General features: G+C 43.6%; 1 protein-coding gene across 1 annotated transcript; it reads left to right on the top strand.

Annotated features, from left to right (window-relative positions):
* Positions 1-173: 173 nt before the first annotated feature.
* Ubr7 (ubiquitin protein ligase E3 component n-recognin 7) lies at positions 174-20,164 on the top strand. The gene is made up of 11 exons (XM_057783182.1): positions 174-368; positions 3,419-3,552; positions 3,985-4,045; positions 5,716-5,811; positions 8,960-9,013; positions 9,443-9,548; positions 11,173-11,381; positions 12,465-12,614; positions 13,175-13,337; positions 15,189-15,250; positions 18,162-20,164. The coding sequence occupies exons 1-11, from the start codon at positions 219-221 to the stop codon at positions 18,252-18,254; spliced, it is 1,278 nt and encodes a 425-aa protein (XP_057639165.1). The 5' UTR covers positions 174-218; the 3' UTR covers positions 18,255-20,164.
* Positions 20,165-21,359: the final 1,195 nt, after the last annotated feature.

Here is a 21,359-nt window from a genome sequence, read left to right as displayed (position 1 = left end):
ACCCGGAAGCGGAAGCCCACCCCGCGGCCGGGGCGGGAGGGAGAGGCGGGCAAAAGGAATGACTTCCGATTCCCGGGATCCGCCCCGCCCATTTTCTTCCGTCTCCTTCTTTGGGATTGGCTGCCTGGCGCTCACGCCCCGCCTTCTCACGCCGCCCCTGGCGCTCACTTTTCCCGCCTCCGCCTGGGCCGTGCAGCGGAGCTCCGTGACAGTTGAGGATGGCCGGAGCCGAGAGCCCTGCCGGCTGCCAGGCGGAGCTGGAGCCCGTAGTGTCGCTGGTGGACGTGCTCGAGGAGGACGAGGAGCTGGAGAATGAGGCGTGCGCCGTCCTGGGCGGCAGCGACTCGGAGAAGTGCTCCTACTCGCAGGTGCGCGCGGCCCGGCGGCTCCCGCCGCTCTGCCTGCTTCCCGCCTGCCGCAGCCGGGCCGGCTCCAGGGCGGCCCTCCACCCCGGGCTCCCACACCCCCGACCCTGCTGCCCTTCCATCCTCAGCTTGTCCCCAGTAGGGCTCTCCCTGCGCCTTGCTGGAGGCACTCTGCAGGCTCCGGTCCTCCTTGTTGTCGCCTCTTGGTGGCCTGCTTTCCACGAGCTCATCCTCGTGACCTCTCAAACCAGACCTCCTTCGCCCCACTTCTCCTACTCCTGCAGAGTGTTAATTAGGCGCCAGATGGAGAAAAGCGGCGTTAAAGAAAAGTGGGCCGAATTTGAAAATCTGTCGGTGAGGGTGGGCTGCTCGCCACGGCTGCCGTCGAGTTTAACTGCTAGGTGGTGTGTTTTTCCGGTTAAGTTCCGTGTGTACGTGCGGTGTCGGAACCAAAATATCATGTGACTCTGGAAAGCCCAGAGAGAAAAGGATCAGTTTGGCGTTTGTACAATCTTGTGAACAAGAGTTGGAGGGCCTGTGGTGTGTTTAGTGACGCATCCCGTACATCTACGTAAAGAGTGGAGAAGGGTGGGTAGGAAGGAACTAGCAGGATGAGAATTGGTGGAAGGAAACAGGCCAACCGTGCCCGTGGGTGGAGTGGAGGACTGGGGAAGGAGGCAAGGAACTTTGGAGTTCTGTGTGGTGTGGACTGAAGTCATAATACTATTTGTCTTCCTTAACCAACTTGGGTTTGGACTGCAAAATTGTTGGCTGTTGAATAATCTTGTATCCCAGAAATAGTCGCAGATGGTTATTGGCATTTAAATCAAAGGATCACCATGAAAACACTCCCACTTCCTTGGAAGAAGGAAAGAAAGGTCCTAAATCTGGGTGTGAGCTGTTTATTAATACCATTATCTTCATAAAAATGTGTTAACTAGGGACTGGAGAGATGTCTCAGCGGTTAAGAGTGCTCTTCCAGAGGACCCGGGTTCGATTCCCAGCACCCACATTAGAACAATCAATTGTAACTCCAAGATCTGACACCCTTCCACAGACATACATGCAGACAAAACAGTAATGCACATAAAATAAACATAGATTATTTACAAATAAGTAAATTAAAAATATATATTAGCTAAAAATTTTTGTTGTTGGAGGTAGGGTATTATGTAGAGCAGACTTGCCCTGAATTCCTGATCCTCCTACCTTGACTTCCCAAGTACTGCTGGGATTGCAAGTGTGCATCATCATGCCTGGCTTAAGTTTTGTTTTTTGTGCGGTTTTCGTTCTGTTTTTTGAGACAGTCAAAATGTGTGGTTCTAACTAGCCTGAGTTCATTACATAGGCCAGGCTGGCCTTTAACTAGCAGAGATCCACCTTCCTCCCAAGTACTGGGATTAAAAGCCTAGTCTTAAATTTGTTGTTGTTTTTAACAGTCATATCTCTAGAAATATAGACAGTTTTTAAAATTATTATTTTATGTGCATTGGTGTGGGGGGGTCTCAGATTCCCCTGGAACTGGAGCTACAGACAGTTGTGAGCTGCCATGTGGGTGCTGGGAATTGAACTCTGGTCCTCCAGAAGAGTAGTCAATCCTCTTAACCATTGAACCATCTCTCCTCTCCAGCCCCTAGACGTGTCGTGCATCGTTCCCCCCCTCCCCAACTAGCTCTTTTCTTTTTTTTTTAAATTTATTTATTTATTATGTATACAATATTCTGTCTGTGTGTATCCCTGCAGGCCAGAAGAGGGCACCAGACCCCATTACAGTTGGTTGTGAGCCACCATGTGGTTGCTGGGAATTGAACTCAGGACCTTTGGAAGAGCAGGCAATGCTCTTAACCTCTGAGCCATCTCTCCAGCCCCCGCCCCCCCCAACTACCCAACTAGCTCTTGTAGACCAGGCTGGCCTCGAACTCTTAGAGATCCACCTGCTGGGATTAAAGGTGTGTGTCACCACTGCCAGCCCTAGACTTTTTTTTTTTTTAAAAAGATTTATTTTTTAATTATTTGTGTGGGTATGTATGCAAGTGTAGGTGCCCTTGAGGCCAGAGGAATCTGATCTCCCTGGAGCTGGAGTTCCAGGGGTTATGAGCTGCCCAACATGGACCCTAGGAACTCAGTGCTAGCTCTCTGCAAGAGCAGTATGTGCTCTTAATCTCCCAATCGTCTCCCTAACCTCAGGCTGATTCACTGATGTGTCGGGGGGAGAGGGCATGTGTACCACAGAACATGTGCAGACATCTGAGAACAACTTTGTGGAATCAGTTGTCTATGCCACCTTTATGTGGGTTCTGCACATGGAATGCTGGTTTCTAGGCCTACACAGCCAGTACCATTCCCCATAGAGCTCCCTCACTCGCCCTGCTGTTTTTGTGTTGAAGTAAAACAGACATCTGTAGAGTTGGACTGGCAAGAGGGCTCAGTGAAGCACTTGCTGCACAAGCCTGAGGACCTTTGCCCCATCCCCACAAACCACAAAAAGCCAGGCATGTTGAAGTGTGCTTGAAATCCCCTCTCTGGAGGGGCATGTGCCCCCCTCACCATTTCTAAGTGCTAACTGTTTTACCTTCAGCTTTTAATTTCTAAATATTTTAAATTTACAGATAATCTGAAAGAATAGTATTATGAATATCTGTAACTTGTATATGTATTGCTTTTAATCACTTGCCTCTATTGACTATTTAGCCTTTTTTTATTCATTACTTGACAATAAGTAGTGGAACTCATTATACCATTCTCCTAGATGTTTTCCCATTCAACTCCTGCAGGTCAAGATAGTTATGTTTATGGATCGACTATCCTCTTTGGTAGAATTATAAGCATCTTCTAAAATTAAAAATGTGGTATTACTCTCCCAAACCTATATTTTCTTGTGTTAAATGATTAAAAGTATCAACTTACTCACAAATTTAAACTTTCTATTGCTATAAGAAAAAAATTACATAAAAACAAGCATCAGTGTAGGTCTGGAATCTGTAATAGGGCTTTGTCCTTTGTTGCATGGTTACATTTTCCTTTCCTTTTTTCTGTGGGGGCTGATCATTCAGGGCTCAGTGAAGAGACAAGCACTGTATGCCTGCAGTACGTGCACACCGGAGGGAGAGGAACCAGCAGGAATTTGTCTAGCTTGCAGCTACGAATGCCATGGAAGTCATAAACTATTTGAACTATACACAAAAAGGTAAAGCAGTTTTTGCCAAATGCCTTCTAAATGTTTAGATTCTTTTGCAACCACAATGCCTACTTAATCCTGCTTTTCATTCAGAGTAATTGTATGTTGGTAAGATTTAGTATGGGAGGGAATGGTTTTTCCATAAGACTTAAATTTTAATTATGGTTACTAGCTCACACTACTTGTCTTTTCCTTTTGTTATTTCATTTGTTTGTGTGTGTGTGAGAGAGTGATAAAGACATTTGTTTTTTATGTGTAGTGGTGTCCAGAATTACAGTCTTTTGTTGCTTTTGTTGGAAAACTTCAAATAAGATACACAAACATCAGAAAGGCCATTTAGATTCTAGAAACTAGTCAGAAAGGGAAGCTATATTTGGTACTAAAAGAGTAGTTAATTTTAAAAGGAAGCTTAAATATATGTTCTTCCTCTTTTCTTAATAGAAATTTTCGTTGTGATTGTGGAAACAGCAAGTTTAAAAATTTGGAATGCAAATTATTTCCTGTAAGTATGCACTGTGATTACAAATGTACTTGGGACCAGGGGCTGGAGAGACGGCTCAGCGGCCTAGAGCATGGCTGCTCTTCCAAGGATCCAGTTCAGTTTCCAGCATCTACAGCTACCTGTAACTCCAGCTCCAAGGGATCCACCCGACTCTTCTGGATCATGTAGAAACCTGAATACACACACTCACACACACATAAATACAAATAATTCTTTTTTTTTTTTTTTTAAAGATTTATTTATTTATTATGTATACAACATTCCTTCTGTGTATGCTTGCATGCCAGAAGAGGGCACCAGATCTCATTATAGATGGCTTTGGGCCACCATGTGGTTGCTGGGAATTGAACTCAGGACCTCTGGAAGAACAGTCAGTGCTCTTAACCTCTGAGCCATTTCTCCAGCCCCAAATAATTCTTTTAAGTGCACTTAATGAGCTAAGGTTGGTATTTACCAAAGTGTAAAAAAGCAAAATATTTATTCTTGAACATTTCACTTTTATTTGGTTGGAAAAACTAAATAGCCCATTGAGAATCTACAGCATCCACTAGCAGTTAATATTAAAAGTCTGGAAGGAGATGTTTTAAAGCTGATTGAGTTTTATTTATTGAGATCATTCATGTACACTGAGGCTTTTAGAGCAAAGCATGTGGCTGCATGAAGAGCTGCGGTAAGAATCTGTCTGCAAAGCAAACTAAAGCTGTGCTTTCAGAAAAGTTGTAGGAAAATTGCAGATGAAAGAGAAAAGAAGGAGAATGCCAGTTTTCATTAATAATTGCTAAAACTTCATGTTTTCTCCTTTAGGATTAATTTTTGATAGTTTTTCTCCTTTTTGTCCCCTAATAACCTAAAAGTCTTGTCTTTTATACCTGCATTTAAAGAACTGTCTTGAGGTTTGGAGAGATGGCTCAGCAGTTGAGGGCATGTACTAATCTTCCAAAGAACCTGAGTTCAATTCCCAGCACCCAACTTCGATGGGTTTCAACTGCTTCAGCTCCAAGGGGATGTGACTCCTTTAGCCTCCATGGGCACCTGCACTCATGTGCACATACCTGCATGCCCCCATCTTTCGCCCCATAATAAAAAGTAATCTTAAAAAAAAAAAAGGCAGGGCGATGGTGGTGCACACCTTTGATCTCAGCACTCAGTAGACAGAGGCAGGTGGATCTCTGTGAATTTGAGGCCTGGTCTACAGAGTGAGTTCCAAACTAACCAGGACTACACAGAGAAACCCTATCAAGGGAAAAAAAAAAAAAACAAGAAGTGAAGACAAACGTGGTGGCCGCCCTGGCCTACATGTAGTCAGTTATAGGACAGAGAAACCTTCTTTCAAAAAACCATTAAAAGAAAATGTCAGGTCAGTGTCAGTTCAATAAACTGACCATGTATATGATTTTGATTTCATTTGTTATATGAGTATATTAAATAAATCATAAATCTCCCAATTGCTGTGAAGAGGATAGAGAAAATGTGGGGTTTTTTTTTTGGTCTCTGTAGCTTGAAAAAGGTATTTCTGTAATAATAAACTTTCGTTTTGACTTGAAAGTTTATGACTAGCTGGTAGAAAGATACTTAATGCAGAGAGAATTATTAAAAATACAATTTTTATAATGCATGAGATTGTATCTAATATTAGATCATAATATGTACTGAAATGTACTCTCTTTCAGGAAAAATCAAAGGTAAATTCTTGCAATAAGTACAATGACAACTTTTTTGGATTATACTGCATTTGTAAGAGACCTTATCCTGATCCTGAAGATGAGGTAAAGAATCAGAAGTTTAAAATGTGGCTCTCAAACTGCTTTAGAACTGAACTGTGGTTTTTGTTGTTACTGTTGTTTTGGATTTTTTTATTTAAATACCCTCAGGTATTTTCTAAGAAATTAGTTTCTTTCCCCTGTGTAAAACAAGTATGTAGTAATGAGCTACGGGCTGCTTTCCTGCCATCCAGCTCCCGGCCGCCTGGCTAGCTTATGCCATGAAATAATTACACGGAAACTGTATTCTTTTAAACACTACCTGGCCCATTATATCTAGCCTCCTCTGGCTAACTCTCGTATCTTGCTTTAATCCATATCTAATAATCTGTGTAGCACCAGTCTTACCGGGAAAGATTCAGCATGTCTGACCTGGCGGCTTGCACCATCGCACCTGCCCTGGAGAGCAGCGGCATGGCGTCTGAGCTCACTTCCCTTCTTCTTCTTCCCAGCATTCTGTTCTGTTTACTCCACCCACCTATGTTCTAACCTCTCAGGCCAAGCAGTTTCTTTATTAACCAATGACCTTCCTCCATCACAAGTAAATATGTAAACAGGGTTCTTTTTAAATTTAAATTACAGTGTAAGCAAAATCCAGAATTATTCAGTGCAAGGTGCTTTTTTCACCAGTTTATCGTGGATCAGCTTCCACAGTAATCAGGATACAAATCCAGCTGGGTGTAGTAACTCTTGCCTTTAGTTTTAGTACTCTGGAGGTAGAGGCTGGAACACAGTCATAAGTTCAAGGTCAGCCTGACTCACATCATGAATTCCAGGCCAACCACGGCTACATAGGGAGACCCTTTCTCAAAAAGAAAAGAGGAGAAAATAAATACAAGTCTGCCTTATAGCTGCCATAGTCAGTCAGCCTAGCTTCTGTAGTAGAGCAACACTGTAGGTATTACATAAAGGCGTAGCTGTTGGTGAGTCCAGGGATATTTGTAATTAAAATTAGGATCATGTCTACCAAAAGGATTCAGCTAATGGTAATATTTTGGTAGTATTTTTTTTCTGTGTGTGTTTTTTTCTTGAGACAGGACTTTTTTTTAATAATGGTTTTGTCGAGACAGAGTTTCTCTGTAACAGCTCTGGCTTTCCTGGAACTCTCTGTATAGACCAGGCTGGCCTCCTGGGTGCTGGGATTAAAGGCATGTACCACCATTGCCCAGCTAGGACCTTTTTTTTTTTTTTTTTTCTGGAAAAAATGTGTAGTCATGAAGAATTTGATGATGGCATAGTGGTCAAGATTGTTTCTCCTGTCTTTTGAGGGTATTTGGGTTGCCTCAGGAGCCGTGGGGACCCCGGAAGGTGGGTGACTTGCCCATCTTTTTGTGACATTAGACGCCTTTCAACACTGCCTTCTTGGCTTTCAAGGCCTTTGCTTTTTCTTTGGCATTGGGAGGGGTGAGAGATTCCTTCGCTTTCAGAACCATCTTGGTGCAAAATGAATCTGGGTCTGTCTTATATATGTAGCCCTGTCTGACCTCAAACTTGGCTTCAAGTGCTGGGATCTCCTGACAATTTTTTTTTTAACATTCTTACCAACCTACATATTATTAATCCTTTACAGTCTTGCCATGTTGACCCTTTAATCCCAGTACTCAGGAAGCAGAGGCAAGCAAATCTCTGTGAGTTAGAGGCTGGCCTGATCTGTATACAGAGTGAGTTCCAGGACAGCAAGAGCTACAAAAGAGAGACTGTATCTCAAAAAAAAAAAAATCTGGTTATGTTATATGGCAATCGTTTATTATTAGTTCCTTTAAAAGTGTTTTAACCAAAAATAAATGTTTTAAGATTTATCATATGGGGGCTGGAGAGATGGCTCAGAGTTTGAGAGCACTGGCTGCTCTTCCAGAGGTCCTGAGTTCAATTCCCAGCAACCACATGGTAGTTCACAACCATCTATAATGGGATCTGATGCTCTCTTCTGGCATGAAAGCATGCATGCAGGCGGAACACTGTATATTTACTGTGAGTTTGAGGCCAGCCTGGTCTACAGAGTAAGTTCTAGGACAGCCAAGGTTGCACAAACCCTGTCTTGTGGGAGAAAAAAAAAGAATTTTCTTTTTCCTGGTCATGAATGAAATTACACAGCTGCTATGAGTTAGAGGGATATCTGCAATGGTCTCTGCATTGGCTTTCCGTGTCCTTAATGTTTTGTTTGTATATTTCTTTTAAGGTTTATTTGTTTATTATGTATACAGTGTTCTCCCTGCATGTATGCCTAAAGACCAGAAGAGGGCACCAGATCTCATTGGGAATGGTTGAGCCACCATGTGGGTGCTGGAAATTGAACTCAGGACCTCTGGAAGAGCAGCCAGTGCTCTTAACCACTGAGCCATCTCTCCAGCCCTTTCTTTGTATATTTACTGATCTGCAAAAGTACTTTGTGTATGTAGAGGAATTAACTTCCACCTTTCTGACTTTTTAATCATCTGGGACCATAATTATTGAACCAAATTACATATAAGGGGAAATTAAAAGCATCTTTAATAAATATCTCTTAAAACTAAGTAATTTCACGGATGGGGTAAAATGTTCCTTATAATACTTTTGAAACAAAAGATTCCCTGTCTCCCAAAAAGCAATAACTTGAGAGACAGAAGGAAAAACAAAAACAGATTGCTCTATTGAATATCTTACTTATTTATTTACTTATTTTTGCCTCTTAAGAAAACACCACAGTAAAGGGACAGAAGCATTTTAAGATGTTAACTGCTGGTATGAAAGCCTAAGATAAGGGAAAATCATCCCCCACAGCGTGTGTGTGTGTGTGTGTGTGTGTGTGTGTGTGTGTGTGTGTGATTCTCCTAGTGTTGGATAGGAAGGAACTTTGATAACTGCTTGCAGACTGCTTCATGGAGAATGGATTTGTCCTCTTGACTGCTCTCACACAGTTGGGTTTCTCACAGAGCTGCTAGAGAATTACTCAACTCTCTAGTTCTGCTGTGGGCCAGATTTGCTTCCATGTCCTAGAATTCAAAACAATCATTAACTTAATCCCAGCACTCGAGAGGCAGAGGCAGGCGGATCTCTGTGAGTTCGAGACCAGTGTGGTCTACAGAGCTAGTTCCAGGACAGGCTCCAAAGCCACAGAGAAACCCTGTCTCGAAAAACAACAAAAAAAAAATCATTAAATTTTTTTTTTTGTCAGGTTCCAGATGAGATGATTCAATGTGTGGTCTGTGAAGACTGGTTCCATGGCAGGGTAAGGAAAACTTTGACCTTGTAAGATGTGTCCCATGGGACATGATGGACTTGCCAGTCACTCTAACACTTGGTGGGTTGGGGGTGAAAGATCAGGAGTTCAAGGCCCTCAGCTATTTGAGACCCTGTCTCAAAAATGGGCTTGGAAAATGGCTCACTGGGTTAAAAGCACATCTTTAATCCTGGTATGCAGGAGGCAGAGATGGGCAGATTGCTGTGAGTTCAAGGCCAGTTTGGTTTATGTAGTACTTCCAAGCCTGCCAGAACTACAAACTGAGACCCTGTCTCAAAAAAATATTCTTCTGTTGTACTTGACATTTCCTTTGATAGAGATATGATCAGTGTACTTTCACAGTGTCCGTTTATAAAACAACAGGCATTCTAGGGGACTTGGAAATCACAGGAAACATCTGGTTTTCTATATCCACAGCATCTTGGTGCCATTCCCCCTGAGAGTGGGGATTTCCAAGAGATGGTGTGCCAGGCTTGTATGAAGCGCTGTTCTTTCTTGTGGGCTTATGCTGGCCAGTTGGCAGGTAAGTGTTTCTGTGAGGTTGATGTGACAAAAATTTGTGCTTGTGAAATGTGTGTCTTTGATCAGAATTTTTAGCTGCTTTTTTAAACTGGACTTTAGGGAGGTATAGAAAATATCCAGCTATGTTCCTTTTCCACACTTTGCTTTTGGACTGGGTGAGAGCCTACCAGGACTAAATGTGAACCTGAATGCCAGGATGCAGAGTAATTGATAACAACCAGTTAGAGAAAGTGCGGGAGGTAGTATTTGCGCGGAGTCTTGAAGGGTAAATAGAGTTAAAGTAAGCAGTTAAACGTAAGACATGTTTTGAAGGGGTTGGCATCATAATTCTTGGGTTATAACAGATGCCTTAGACCTGACAATAATAGATAAATATTACAGTCAAGGTCAAGGTGCCAGATGTGAAGGCCATGTAACAGCCCTTGCTGTCCTAGCCCTACCTGTCCTGGAACTACCTGCCTCTGCCTTCCGAGTGTTGGGATTAATGACATGTACCATCACCTCCTGGCCCTAATCACCTTCTAGAGGCCCTATCTTTTAATACTACTGCACTGGTTGACTTTTAGCTTATGGATTTTGTGAAGTATATGTATCCCACCTGTAGCAAATGGCAAAACAGCATATTATGTGGGTTACACACCAAGAAATGGAATAGAAGCAAAAGCCATCAGGGTGGGGGTCGTCAGTGTGATACATAACACATTTTACTGGTGTGTCATCTAAATTTCTAGTCCTCACCTTCAAGGATTTTGATTATAGAAGCTATAAGCAGCATAGCTGTGCCTGTGCTCTCTTCCTACACTGGCTGACACAGTCACAGCTCTTTCTGTTCTTTCTCCTTCAGGATATAGCTCAGTTCCTGCAGACACTAGAGCTATAGGTTTTGCCCATTGGGATTTCTTTTTTGCTTTTGATTGTTTAGTTGTTTTGTTTTGCAAATCCAGACCCTCACGCATGCTAGGTAAGATCTGTCCTCTGGCCGATTCCCAGCCCTGTCTGGTGTTTTTTTTCAGGGTAGGGTCTCTGTCAGCCCAGGCTGACCTCAAACCCTCTGTCTTCATGTTTTCTTAGTTTTCCTCTTCCCTATCGGATGCTTTAACCTAGACTGCAAGCCCATTACCCACCATTAGCTCCTTTACCATCTCTCTAGACCCATCCTTTCTGACTCCCTCTTCCCAATTAAACACTTTTGTTTTCCAGAGCTGTCTTTTCTTGTTTTTAGTAAAATCCCTCCTTACTGTCTTGTTTCTTTAGTTAGTCCATCTATAGTGTATTCCTTAAAGTTCATATGTAGTGACTAGTATTTTTTAATGAACCATTGATTTGGATTAGGCAGGCATAATGTTAAAAAGTAGTGCTAATTCCCTTGTTATTACGGAGACTCGGACTGTCTTTTTTTCTAGTCCAGATATTTTAGCAGAATGTGATTTCTTTTTTTTTTTTTTTGGTTTTTCGAGACAGGGTTTCTCTGTGGTTTTGGAGCCTGTCCTGGAACTAGCTCTTGTAGACCAGGCTGGTCTCAAACTCACAGAGATCCGCCTGCCTCTGCCTCCCGAGTGCTGGAATGTGATTTCTTGATCTGAGAGGCCAACAGCTGTGCTGTGTTTGTTTTGTTGGACCTACAGTCACCAGAGTATCTGCTGAAGATGATGGACTGTTGCTGAATGTTGATGGCGTGGGCGGTCAAGAGGTTATCAAGCCTGAAAATGGAAGTCACCAAGATAACACCCAAAAAGAGGATGTTTCAGAGCATGAAAAGAGTGCTGGCAAGGAAGTTAAAGCTGAGCAGAATAATGAGCCATGTACCAGCTCTAGTTCTGAGTCTGACTGCCAGGTAGTGTATGGAATTCAAGCCACATTCAAAGTGAAACTAAGGGCCAGGGTGGTAACATGATCAGCAGAGTGACGGCCCTGAGTTTGATCCTCAGGGATGACGAGAGAAGGGTGGAGGTGGCTCACTTGGAGAGTTGATTGCATATAACCGTGAGGACTTTAGATCTCTAGTACCACATAACGCCTTTAAACCCAACACTTGGGAGGCAGAGGCTGGTGGATCTCTGTGAATTTGAGGTCAGCCTTGTCTACAGAGTGAGTTCCAGGACACGCTCCAAAGCTACAGAGAAATTCTGGCTCCAAAAACATAAAACGGCCACACTGGGCATGATGGCACACATCTTTGATCCTAGCACTTAGGAGACAGAGGCAGGAAGATCTCTGTAAGTTTGAAGCTGGCCTAGTCTACATAGCAAGTTCTAGATTAACCCAAGCTGCATAGTGATACCCTGTCTCAAAGGACAGCAAAGCCTGGCACAATGCGCCTGAATCCCAGTGCTGGGAAGCTGGAGATGAGATGATCCCTGGAGTCGACTGACAGGCATTCTAGCCAATCAGTGAGAGACCCTATTTCAAAAACTAAAATATGGAGAAGTTGATTGAGGAAGACACTTGAATGTACATGGCCTTCCTTATGCATGTGTGCACCTGTGCACACACAAAAATACACAGCTGGTTAAAAGTGATGGCTGCTGTTCCAGAAGACCTGGGTTTCAACTTCCAGAGCTCACATGTTGCTTACAATTGTCTGCAAATCCAGTCCCAGGGAATAATCAGATGTCCTTTTCTAGCTTCCATGGGCACCAGGCATGCACAAGTACACAGACACACATGCAGGCAAACACTTACACACATGCAAATAAAAATTTTTTTCAAACTTAAAAATACAAAAACTCAGCTGGGCGATGATAGTGCACTCCTTTAATCCCAGCACTCAGGAAGCAGAGACAGGCAGATCTCTGAGTTTGAGACCAGCCTGGTCTACAAGAGCTTGTTCAGGACAGCTAGGGCTGTTACACAGAGAAACCCTGTCTCAAAAAATAAAATACAAAAATTCACACTCCAGAACTTAATTTTATTTCAGACCGTTTCTAAGAATGAAAAAACCAAAACTGAGCTGCAGTCTGGTTGCATACTTCAGGAGCTTCAAGCCAGTCAGTTTGTGAAGAAGGATGTTGCTACCTATTGGCCCCTGAACTGGCGCAGCAGGCTGTGCACCTGCCAAGATTGTATGGTGAGTGTCTGGTTCCACTTGGTTTCTCAGATTATGCACCACACAGTTTATTCATGGATTTATAGAGGAGTCCAGGGACGCCGAATTTCCTATGGACCAAATAGATAAAGCCATACTTGTAGAACAAGTTCTTGTAGAGGAAAATCGGAATTATGTGATACTTTCTACCAAGTGTTAGTAGATAACACCAATTCTGTGGCTGGAGAGGGGCAAGAGTGCTTACTGCTCTCTTAGGACCCGGGTTCAGTTCTCATCTCCTCACGGTGGCTCATCCAGACTGCATAGACCAAATCTCCGGTGGAAGTTGGAAGATTTCTGAAAAAGATCCGGGCCTAAAGTATAAATTTGTCAGGCAGCTTCTAAACTCACAATTTTCTAGGTGTGAATTCAAAAAGGAATAAAATTGTTATTCTCCTGAATCTGACTTTCTGAAAATGACGTTCTAATAGGGAAACTGATTCTTTCTTTCTTTCTTTCTTCCTTTCTTTCTTTCTTTCTTTCTTTCTTTCTTTCTTTCTTTCTTTCTTTCTTTCTTTCTTTTTCTTTTCTTTTTTTTAAAGAAAATGTATGGAGAACTAGATGTCCTGTTCCTGACAGATGAGTATGATACAGTTTTGGCTTATGAGAACAAAGGCAAGAGTGAGCAGGCCACCGAGAGACGGGACCCTTTAATGGACACCCTGAGCAGCATGAACAGAGTCCAGCAAGTGGAGCTCATCTGTGGTATGTTTATAGTGTCCTTCACTGTGCAGGAGAATGTCTAAGGTAGTAAACATCTGCTCTAATTGCATCAACAATAATAGTCTGCTGCTATCACCAACGGCTCACTAGCATTTCATGCTAGAATAATGTTTAAGATCACAGGATTGTGTCGCAGGTAATGCAGTGCAGATGTGTGTGTTCGTGCAGGTCTGTGAAATGAAGACTCAGAGATACTTGAGAATGAACTTAGCCTCTGCGCTTCAGGGGGCTCAGTCTCGGTAAATTGAAGCACTTTTCCCTTCGCCTCTTTGCATTTTTATTTTTTGCTATATTTATACTTATCAAGCAGATTTCCATATGCTTAAAACAATCTGAATGAAGTTTCCGAAAATAAAATGCCAGGTGCACATAACTGATTCATGAGATTTCCTCTTAAACCAAGGTTTTTTGAGACAGGGTTTCTCTATAGCTTTTGGAGCCTGTCCTAGAACTAGCTCTTGTAGACCAGGCTGGCCTGCCTTTGCCTCCTGAGTGCTGGGATTAAAGGCTTGTGCCACCACCGCCGGGCTCTAAAGCAAATTTTGAATATGCTTTGTATCTATGGGAAACTCTCAGACAAGATTCACAAAAGGTATCTAACACAAAGGATGGATTAGGGACGGAGTAAAAACTCCAGAGCTAGGCCAGATGTGGCCCAGTGGGTGTCATGGCTGGTGGGGGTTGCTTGCTACCCCTCTGACATTATGCCAAAGGGTTGCTAAAGGTTGTGGTGGTACACCTCTAATCCCAGTATTTGGGGGGGGATAAAGCAGGAGGGTCTCTGAGTTTGAGGCCAGCCTGGTCTACACAGTAAACTCCAGGATAGCCAGGGCTATGTAGAGACTATCTCAAAAAAGAAAGAAAAGAACAAATGTGTAGAATACAGAATAATAGGAAAGTGTTTTCATCCTTTCAAAGTAATTTTCATTGAACATTGTATCTGACCTTGGGAAGCATGACAGCTTTTTGAGAGGTCTCTCAGGGTTGCTTGAATGGTTCACAGGAAGCTGCTAGAAGAGGAGAAGATACCCCTAAGTCCAGCAGCTCTGGTGAGGTCAGTGTTTCAGTCTCGGCCACTTTCCACTTGGTCCATGACCTTGGGTCTCTTTTGTGATCAGTTAATTTTTTTGCCTTTATTAGACTAAAGACTGTTAAGTTTTCTTAGTAGACAAACATTAGGCTTCATTATGGTATTTTCATATGCATGTATCACTGTTCTTTGGGTGTATTTATGTGTGTATGTGTGAGCAAGAGAGAGACAGAGAGAAGGATAGAGACTTTGAGACCCTGACCAAAAGTTTTTCAGTGATAGGGGTGTTGAAGAAATTCCTCAGCTGTGCGAATCTATGGAATCTATGCAAATTTCAGTGAGGCACGGTTTAAAGCTGTCTGGTGGGTCCAAGGTTACTTGAGAGCCTTGATTGCTGAGAAACAGGAAGCCCTACCGAAGTCTTTATGGAGAGAGGCTATTTCTGGTTGTGTTTGTTGTTTGTTTGGTTTTTCAAGGCAGCGTTTCTCTGTACAACAGCCCTGCTTGTCCTGGAACTAAATCTGTAGACCAGGCTGGCCTCAAACTCACAGAGATCCATTTGTCTTTGCCTCCGGAGTGCTGGGACTTAAAGGTGTGCGCAACCATCACCTGTGTTTGTTTTTGTTAAACGTAAAGACCCAAATAGCAAAATGAAGGCAGGCCAGAGTTAAGTGGGAAACAAGTTTCTCTGGGTTTTAATTAAAAACATTGGTGTAGACTGTTAGTGAACTTGGCCTATCAATGGCAGATGTTTTGTTTTAAAAGTGTAAGGCCTGTCTGAACTTTTTGTTGTTTTGATTTAGAATACAATGACTTGAAGACTGAACTTAAAGACTATCTGAAGAGATTTGCTGATGAAGGCACGGTATGTAAGAACCTTAATCATAGATAGCTTTGTTAGTTTAGAACAAACAGCTCATTTTCTTTAATGTTAAATTGTGCAGCCAGGCAGTGGTGCAGAGGCAGGTGGATCTCTGAGTTCTAGGACAGCCAGGGCTACACAGGGAAACCCTGTCTCGAAAAGCAAAAAAAAAAAAAAAAAAGTGCAACCGAAATTGAGTTGTTTGTTTGTATTTTGAAAAGGGTTTTTCAGTATAGCTTTGTCTGGCTTCAAATTCTCCAACTGTCTGTATCAGTCTCCCTAATGCTGGAATCACAAGGATGAAGCCCTTGGGGTACACTGCTGCTACATTGTTGGATTCAGTCCTGGTCCTCGTGAATGAGGGAGGTCATGCTTCTGGTTTGGGGCTGTGATACTGCTTCTGTAAAACAAGTTGTGATGTCAGACGCTAAAAGTCTTGTCCCAAATGGTTCAGCTTTTGTTGTTGAGACAGTCTCAGTCCGTAGTGGTGATTAGCCTGGCTGACCTTGAACTCACAGAGATCCACTTTTCTTGGCCTCAGTGCTCAGCTCCATTTTGTTGGTTTTTAGAGGTAGCCCTGCTTGTCCACATCCATGGGTTACAGCTGTGTTTTCTTTCTTTGCCGCAGTCTCTACTTGAGCTTCTTTCTGCTAGAACTAAACTGTCTCATGGGTCCATTGGAGCGTTAGCGTCCTGTGTAGCCTGTGCATTCTCCAGATTCTCACAACCTCACCCTGGTGTAGTTTGTGGTTGCCATGTTCTTTACTAATTTTATCATGCGGTTTTAAAATCGTATTAGGGGGCTAGAGAAATGGCTCAGAGGTTAAGAGCACTGGCTGCTCTTCCAAAAGTCTTAAGTTCAGTTCCCAGCAACTACATGGTGGCTCACAACCACCTGTAATGAAATCTGGTGCCCTCTTCTGGCCTGCAGGCATACATTCAGGCAGAACACGGTATATATAATAAATAATAAATCTTAAAATAAAATAAAATTTATATAAAAATCATATTAGAGGGACTGTGAAGATTGCTTAGCAGGTAAGAACTCGTGCTCTGCAGCTCTCATGGACCTGAGCTAAGACCCAAAACTTATGTGAAAAGTTGGCATGATTGCACACACCTGTAACCCAATGCTGTGACAAGCAGAGCAGGAAGGATTGCAGTACTAGAGGGTAGATAGTATTTTCTTTTTTCTTTTTTAGGTTGTTTCTTGTGTAGTCTTAGCTGTCCTGGAACTTGCTCCATAGATCAGGCTGGCTTTGAACTCAAAGATCCACCTGCCTCTGCCTCCCAAGTGCTGTGATCAGAGGCATACGCCATCAGTGCCTGAACATAATATTCTCTTTCACAGCTTGCTGTCACTGTTTGTAACCCTAGGTTAGGACAGATCCTTCTGCTCATATGTGTTGGAGCACTCTCTTCTGTCCCTCGGCCTCCTTGCCCCACCATCCATCCTTCAACCAAGAAGCATATGTGTTACTTTGTATTTAAAAATAGACTAAGAAAACACAGTCTTGTGATGGCTGCAGTAGACGCACAGCTGGGTTGTCAGTTGACCTTATTTTGATCCGTGTTTTTCCTTGGTCTTATTTTTTATTTTGTTAGCGTTACAGACATCTTTGTATTTGATGCTTTAAATCCATTGCCCATTACTTAAAGTAGTGCCTCCAGAACATGACTTGGGTTTTGAGGAATTTTTTTTTATCAACCATTTTTTCTGTTGATACAGCAATAGCAATCATCTTTAATTTTAGACTCAAGATACACAAGTTTTCCTCCCTCCCTCCCTTTCTTTTTTAAAGGAAAGATATTCTCTCCTATCAGTGCAGAAGAAAGCACAAATCCAAGCTAGGCACAGTGGTACAGCATTTGGGAGGCAGAAGCAGGGCATCTATTTGTGTTCGGAGCCACCCAGGGTTACATAGTGAGACCCGGCATCAAATAAAACAAGAAAGCACAAACCTAGAGCTGAGCAGAACTGAAGGAAAGCTGTGCTGACGAGCACATGCAGTGATGACCTTAGGTCATGTGTGCCAGGGCCCTGTCATGGCTCAGCTGATTATTATTATTAAGAATGTACCAGGAGATTCATAGACTATAGGTGAGCTGATCGTCAAGTTGCCCTGTTAGGTGGGTGCTGCTTTTATTATTTTACATGTGGAGATGCTGGGGTAGGTAGTGCAAGCTGAGTTTTGAGTCATTCTGTTCTGCTGCCTGGGTGTGTAACTGAGTGGTCATCCATGGCCTCAGTGCGCATGTCTGTAAACTTATGCTGCTGTCTATTCACTAAGACCAGAGGCTTCTGACCCATGTGGTTCGACTGGGAATTTGTCCCACTGCTGTGCAAGGAAAGCGGTGGACACAATAATGACTACTTCAAGTTTTAAGTTCGTCACTCTTAGCCGGGCGATGGTGGCGCATGCTTTTAATCCCAGCACTCGGGAGGCAGAGGCAGGCAGATCTCTGTGAGTTCGAGACCAGCCTGGTCTACAGAGCTAGTTCCAGGACAGGCTCCAAAGCCACAGAGAAACCCTGTCTCGAAAAACAAACAAACAAACAAAAAAAAAAGTTCGTCACTCTTGTCTGTGACAGCCTGTGGGATCACTGCATAGCATACTGTGTTTTCCGCTCTGACACTTGCTAGCTTAGGTGTGTACAACATGGTTTCCAATGGCAGTGAGCTTATCCACAAGTAATCCTCTGCAATTCTCTTTTCTTTTGTTTTTGTGGTTTTTGAAACTGGGTTTCATTATGTAGCCCAGGCTGGCCTTGAATTTGTGACTTTCTTCCTGCACCAGGACTGCAGACTGTGACTAGGCCACTGGCTCTGGAATTGGCTTGTTTGTGAGTGCTCTGACCTTTTGTCACTGCTGCAGAACGTGCTCCCTTTCAAACCTTGGCTTTTCATCAACAGGTTGTTAAGAGAGAGGACATTCAACAGTTCTTTGAAGAATTTCAGTCTAAAAAGAGGAGGAGAGTGGACGGGCTGCAGTATTACTGCAGCTAGAGGGAGTGCGTGCTTCCTCACTCAGATCCGTGGAAATGCCTCTGCTCTGGAGTAAAGAGACCTGTGTCACACTTGGTCCCCTTCCCATCTTTCTGTGGCCTCAAGCTCCCTTCTCCTTAACAGTAGCCACAGTGTCTCAACAAGCGTCCTTGATGACTCAGCTAAACGCACCTCATTCCACAGACTTCAGCCTTCCTATCCGGGATACCCAGGGTTTTTGCTTATGTTTTAAGAAGTTTGATTTGATCTTGGGAAAGCAAATTGGTTTGTTTTTTAGCAATTTTTCTATGACTCCCAAATATGTGTCAACAGAGCTGTTGCCTTCTGGGTCCTCTCTCTCTTGCAGGTTCTCTTCCTGTTAGCCTGAACTTGCTTGGGGGACCATCCCCTCTGCCCCCATGATCACGGTGCCTTGGGTCCCAGCTTCCTCAAGCCTGTTCTGCTTCCTGAGGTTTGGTTGGGGCTTGAAGGGATTTGGGAACTTTCTCTGAACCAGCCTTCAGAGCACTAGGGCTGCTGTGGTGTCTGTCTGCCATAGGCAGGGAGGTTTACTCGTGGTGAGACTGAGGAAGCAAGCCTTTGTTCTGAATGTCGCTGAGGAATTTAAAGTTTCACCAGCGTTCTTTTGGCTCAGACATCAGCGTTAGTACTGGAATGCTGGAGGGCTTACAGGGAATCCACCCTTATCTGAGTCCCTTTGCTGCTGCCTAAAATGACCAGATCCCACCCCGTGACATGTGGGTGCTTTACCGAGTCCTCTGCTTTCTTACATTATCAGGGATATGCAGAAGCATGTATTAAAAAATGGACCTATTTTGATATTCTGTGTTAAGTTATTTTTCCCCTTGAATCTGTGCTGAAGGCGAAGACACTGACTGACCTTAGTGTTGGTGAGTGGGGCAGTGACACTGTCCTGGAAAAGAGACTGAAGAGGGTTCCAGACAAAGCCCTCAGCTGCACACAGGTCGAGTTTTTGTATGGAAACAATGTGCACAGCCACTTCCCCCCTGGATGAAGTCTGAAAATCCTCACATAGATGGTTGTATAAAACTCGGTGTTTGAGGGAAGTCTTTCAGGTGGTGTGAAATCTTTTCACAGTCTATGTGGAAGACATCTTTTGATCTGCAAAGCCCTAAGTTCCCCCCCCCTGAGAGGAACAAGGTCTTCCGTAGCACACTGTGAGGTACATTAAAGGCATTTTAGGTCACATATTAGTATGGATATTTTTGTGTGTGTGCAGCAGTTGTATGCATGAATGCTCGCTAATTCCTGGACAAAATGAAGGGGCCTACAAACAAGGCCTCAGGAAATGGCATGGCCCCTGTGCTGTAGCCTGCAGCCCCCTAGTGACAGGTCCTGTGAAGCTTGTTGTGCAGAGCTGGAAGGTTCCTGGCTGCAGGCAATGCCTGTGTGCACTGAGCTAGCCTCATGGAGAGGGCTCAATTAAAAACCTCAGGTGCCTACAGCCTGGGCATCTTCTAAGCTTGAGGATATTTTGAACTTGAGAGTTGCACTTTCCATGTTCCATCATGTCCTCAAAATTTGTATCTTCCCAGATGTCCGATTTACTACCAAAAAATTGCTGTCTGCCTGTGGCAGGTCAGAACCATGGCTCGGCAGCAGTATTAGTGAGCAGCAGCAGTTCAGATGCCCAGTGCTAAGGGCTTGTCTAGGAAACCCCTTTTTGTACCTGTTCACAACTAGTTTCTTACTGACTTGGCCTGTCTCTTCTCATAGAGATGGCTTGGGCCAACATGTGGCAGTTGATATTAATGCATGTTTTATGCAAAACAAAAATGTGATACTAGTTACTTTTAAGGAATTTTGGCATTGTATGTACATTTTTGTAGAAATTACTACTGGATTTAACATATTTCAATCAGGTTTCTGTAAAGTCCAAATTAAACCAATTTAAAAATTATTGACTTTCTAATTGTTCTTGATCCTGTTTTATTGTTTCGTTTGATTTTGACTCTCTTTCTGGTCCTGTTTAAATCTACCTGGCCTCCATCTGCTGGTGGTAAGAAACTGAGCCCAAGTGTCTGTTCACGCCTTTCCTACCCTGGGCCCTGGTTCAAAGCTGGAGGCAGTTCATTCTGTGTCTGCTAGTCTATAAAATTGGTCCTGGGTGTGGGAGAACGGCTTAGAGGGGTCAAGAGAGTTTGCTGCCCAAGTATGATCCAAGTTTAGATCCCGAATGGTTGTGCTCACGTGTCTGTAGCACAGCAGTGGTGGGAAGGAGGACTGCTGGGCTGCTAGCATAGGTCCAAGTTCAGTGACGGGCCCGCCAAAGAGAAAGACAGGGAGAATGATGTGCCCCGTGGCAAGTTAGGTGAGCTGCTTCTGTAGCTAAAACCCTGAAGAAAGTGTCCTCGGTGCCAGGAAAACTGGTTCTCGTCCCTTAGAGGACCTGGTTGGTGCAGAAGGGGCAAGTCAAAGAAGTGGTCTAGCAGGCCTGTGGAAGGCCAGTGCTGTCTGGGGAACCACCCTGGAAGAATTCCCAGGAGCCACTGGGATGGTCATGTCACCTTGAAGCTGAGACTGATGTCCTGTTTTCACCAGGAAGCAGCATAGCAGCCCTGGGCACTGTAATAGCTGCCACGCGGCAGCTTCCAGTTCAGTTCCAGCTTGATTTATGCTTCCAAGCAAAACGTGAGGGGACACTCCGTTGGTTTAGAAGATGAACTTTTTCTTTAAAAAAAATAATTTATTTAACTTTATTTCATGTGCATTGGTGTAAAGGTGTCAGGTTCTCTGGGACTGGAGTTACAGACAGTTGTGAGCTGCCATGTGGGGGCTAGGAATTGAACCTGGGTCCTCTGAATGAGGACCAGTGCTCTTAACCTCTGAGCCATCCTCCAGCCGCTAGAAGATGAACTTAGACTGACATAAAAGATTTGATTCTTTTCCAATATCTAACCCAGGGAAGTTTTTCTAAACCTCATAGAAAGCTTGGTTGCAGCCCAGCTTCCCCATATTATATCCAGGGACAGGAGGTGATCTCACAGAAAAACTCAATGCTCAAACCTCACAGAACATACAAGGCAGATGGCAGGAGGGTGGCAGGGCTGAGGATCACAGAGGGTGAGAGGAAAGGGGTTGCTG

Source organism: Chionomys nivalis, chromosome 10 (genome assembly GCF_950005125.1).
Source record: "Chionomys nivalis chromosome 10, mChiNiv1.1, whole genome shotgun sequence".
Classification (NCBI taxonomy): Eukaryota; Metazoa; Chordata; class Mammalia; order Rodentia; family Cricetidae; genus Chionomys; species Chionomys nivalis.
The sequence above is the reverse complement of the archived record's forward strand: the minus strand, read 5'-3'. Positions and strand labels throughout refer to the sequence as shown.